Below are 4,290 nucleotides of genomic sequence, written 5' to 3' on the forward strand. Positions count from 1 at the left end.
AATCGCTTAGGCGGTTACAGCGCCAATTAAGAAGAAGAAGTTGTCTACAAGTGTGTTTTAAAGGTTTTTGATTCGATTCACACGTTTTGGGCACAGCAACCCAAAATCGTACAAATTCATAGAGTACCCCAATACCTGTAATTATTGTACCATGCTGTCCACCTAAGTTTTATTTCTGAAACTGATTTCCGAAATGTGACATAAAGGTCTTTCTGACTGTTCACACATCGAAATAAAATTTTCTTCTTCAATTTGACTGCGAATTGCGTGGAAATATTGATGTCTATTACGGTATCTGCCGGATGCTATCCGCAGGGGTCTAATCCAATTCAAACTGTGATATGAAGCTACTGTAAAGGATTACACTCGTGCGAATGTCCTCAATCGCACAAAGATTTTCATTCACACTCGCGTGTTACGACAGTGCGAATTGGATTAGATCCGTGCAGATGGCATCCGTCGGATACCGTAATAGTTATGATTGCCAGGTCTGACACTCTCTATACAACACATCGTATAATTGCACCATGGCGTAGGTCTACGTGCTGCTACAACAATCGGTTTGGCCATTGGTGCTCAACCTTATGTACATAAATTAATTTTTTTTGGTCGAAGGTGTGGTTTCAGCACCTTTTATTAAAATTTACATAATATGCGAAAGGTCGGGCAAAGTGCAACGATATTTAGCAAGAGACACAGATATAAAACAGGTTTGCATATATTTTATATGCTTCTTATACATACATACATACATACATATCAAAAATTATAAAAAATACCATATTTGGAATAAATATACAAACTTTGACCAAAATTACCATGCTAATTATTCAGTTTTTTTCATTGTTCGAAATTTGTTGTTTCCATTTAATACTTTTTTACGTTGCGCAAACATGTGCAAATACATTTGCGGAAAGAGTGGTATATAAAAGAGCATCACAATCCAAAGTAGCGTAAAATATGAGAATGTGGCATTCCATTTATTTGGCAGTTGCCATGACCAAATTGTATTTGATTTGGCATAGCTCTGTGCCCACCAAAAACACAGCAACTCTCCAGTAACTCCAATTGGGTACAGTGCGATAAATGTTGTGTAACGTAGAAAGACAACAATATACGGCATAACATTCAAAATGTTTAATGCATAGTAGCCGTATCTTAAGATCTCCGTTACAGCCCAAGCGAAAAGTGCGATGGGAAGCCCAGGTGACACCTTTCCACTCGGCGTAGCCATAACAACTCCAATTACAACCATCATTCGACTCAGTACTTGAAATGCAGTTATCACTGGATTTGACTTTACTAGACCAAATGCTGCATTTACAATTTCAACAATTGCAGCATTTTGGAAAACAATTACTGCAAGATAAGTGTAGTCCCAAAGTGAAACTTGTGCCCGGAATTCTGGCCCTTGCAGAAGATAGAAATTTATCAATTGGAATAGGATTAAACTCCAACCAGCCACTTGTACGGCATTGTATAGGAAAAGGTAACCTTTGACCATTGCTCCCGGTTGCTTTGATGTCGATTCCACCGAAGTCGAATTTGCTGTCATATTCGTTTAATATTTACTTTCAAAATCAAAGACTCGGCAGATGTTCACGTCTATACAGTTTTACTGTTCTCCACAAAATGTGTTCCAATTCGAATTCATATATTCATATAAGTGCTCGGAATTCACCACATCAGTGTGCCCCTTTTTTGTTGCTCGACTGTGATTTAATAATAATGTAATAGGCGAAACACAATGCCGGCGAACGGCAAACTTCGCAGAATTTAGCGATGCTGTCGTTCATTGTTCGCCATTATGGTCCACCACCGAAAAATGGTGCAAAACAAATGAAAGGAGTATCAAACGACGCGTATTACTGCCAGTATTAAGAATTTTTTTTTTACCGTTTAAACGATATTCGTAAAAACAGTTCGATTTTAGTCCACTTTGTCAGTACTAAATGTACGTTACTAAATCCTTTAAATGTACACATATTGGTATCTAGATGTTCACTATAGTTTACTTTAACTGAATTTGTAAAAAAAATCGCGAACCTTATTGATTTAATTAAATATTATTGCGAAAACAATGTACAAAAACCGGCGTCGCATTTATTCGGCTGCATATAGCTGCAACTAAGCTAGGAATAATAAAAACATGGTATTGGGCACTGTCACACGGTCAGTATTTATTGACGTGATCCAAGTATCGCGATATTTATTGACGGAGTAGCATGCAGTATTGATGGATCGTGATCCATATCGCAAAATTTCTAAAAATTTTGAAATCGATCGCGGATCGCGATATTGTCAATAAATATTGAGCGTGTAGCACTTTCATAATGCGAACATCGAAAACATATTCGCTATGCTTTCGTTCTCGTTGCTTAAAACCTTTCAAAACAAATTGAAAAAATTTTAATTACCATGGGAAATTTTAAAATAATTGTGATAATTACTGACTGTGAGACAGGGCCCATAGCTTGGTGTTGCCAATATAATAGGGGTCTTCATCACAAGTGATAAACTGCTGATAAACTTGATAAATTTATCATTTTGATAAATGAACTGTCAAACTTTAAGGGCCGGTTGTTCAATGTCTGGTTATCACTACTTACCGGTTAAACATCATTATCGACGTTTTCGACATCATACATATAACATGTGATCGATAAAGCAGTCGTTTAATTAATCGTTGCTTCTACCGCCGATTAGTGCTAATCAGACATTGAACAACCGGCCCTTAATGGAAATCTATTTAACCAAACTTAACTTTATGAAACGATTTTGGTGGATAAATGCATAAATTTCAGCCAAATTAAACCCTGACAGGTTGCCTGGTGGTCGTTTTTGCCACGAACACCTAAAAAACAAATGAACACAATTAGTTGCATTTAGGTGACGAATTTTGTATGGATAAATGTACATTTAGAGTAGCATTTAGAGCTAAATGCACTAAATGTGCTTTTACGCATAAGCAAAAACGGCCCATAAGTTAAATAATAAAAAAATTTATGCAATTATTTATCAAGGTGCGTTCATGTAAGAATGTTGATAAACTGATAAATTTATCCCTTTATTAGAACAAAGTTCTGCCAGTTCTTTAGTTGTAAAAAACTTGAAGTCTTTCACATTTATTGTTACTGGCTTCACTAATTAAAACCTTTTCTAAAAGTAATACATTGGCACCACCAAGCACCTCCATGTTTTAATTACAACTAGCAGAATAGATGCGACGCCGGTTTTTTGTACATTGTTTTCGCATTAATATTTAATTAAATCAATAAGTGTCGCGATTTTTTGTTACAAATTCAGTTAAAGTAAACTATAGTGAACATCCACAAACCAATATGTTTCATTTAGTGCATTTATTAACGTGAATTTAGTACTGACAAAGTTGAGCTGAATGAAACGGGTTTTTCGCAAATAACTTTTGGAAGGTTTACAAAAATCAGTTTCCGCGTTCTGCCCCTCTTCTCCGGCAACACAGAAAGAAAGAACAGTAAGTTGGCAACCCTGAAGTGCAGACGTGTTTTTTGGCGAGAGTAACAACCGAGTGTAGAATATATTAAAATTCTCTATTAAAGCAATTTTTAAGACTACGAAAGTGTGTTTTATATTGTTTATTGGTTACAATATACCTGAAAAACTGAAGAATGCCTCCAAAAAAGCGTAGAAGTGTTGTTTCTGCAAAACACTGTTGTGCTCAATGCGAATTGATAATCAAAGAGGAAACAGAAGATTCCATCGAATGTGACAAGTGCGCCAAAAAGTTCCACTCTCAGTGCACTAAGCTGGATAAACGTCAATTCCAACAGTTGTTAGAAAATGAGAGCGAGATGTTTGTTTGTCATTTGTGTAATGGAGGAGGAGAATTGGAAAGAGATTTAAAAGAAATAAAAACAAAGTTGATACAACTAGATCAGCTGAGTGAAATACAAAAATCAATGACATTTATGTCGGTACAGTACGATGAGATATTGAAGGGAGTTATTGAAAATAAAAAGAAACTAAGTGAAGTTGAGAAGGAGAACTTGAAGTTGCGTAGAGAAGTGAACGATTTAAAATTGTCTGTAAAGATGCTGAATGATGGGCGTGTGAAGAACGATTGTATTGTGAGCGGCTTAAAAGTATCAGATGGAGCCACAGCAGTTGAATCTGTATTAACACTTACGAAGAATGCAGGTGTCGATGTACAGAGGGAACATATTGAAGATGCTTTTTTTCTGCCTAATAACAAACCAACCAATGGGAAGAAAACAGTTGTAGTAAAATTTTCTAATAAATCAGCTAAAGACA

General features: G+C 35.9%; 2 protein-coding genes across 2 annotated transcripts; one reads left to right on the plus strand and one right to left on the minus strand.

The window, feature by feature from the left end:
* Positions 1-608: 608 nt before the first annotated feature.
* Positions 609-1,711, minus strand: LOC118754426 (very-long-chain (3R)-3-hydroxyacyl-CoA dehydratase hpo-8). The gene has a single exon (XM_036489301.1). The coding sequence runs from the start codon at positions 1,553-1,555 to the stop codon at positions 827-829; it is 729 nt and encodes a 242-aa protein (XP_036345194.1). The 5' UTR covers positions 1,556-1,711; the 3' UTR covers positions 609-826.
* Positions 1,712-3,505: 1,794 nt separating this feature from the next.
* Positions 3,506-4,290, plus strand: LOC118754427 (the record flags this gene model as incomplete). Its single annotated transcript, XM_036489302.1, is given in 1 exon segment — positions 3,506-4,290. A coding segment is annotated over 1 exon segment (643 nt), but the record flags the coding sequence as incomplete, so codon positions are not given.

Source organism: Rhagoletis pomonella, unplaced genomic scaffold, assembly GCF_013731165.1.
Source record: "Rhagoletis pomonella isolate Grant_MI unplaced genomic scaffold, Rhpom_1.0 Rhpom_scaffold_03881, whole genome shotgun sequence".
Classification (NCBI taxonomy): domain Eukaryota; kingdom Metazoa; phylum Arthropoda; class Insecta; order Diptera; family Tephritidae; genus Rhagoletis; species Rhagoletis pomonella.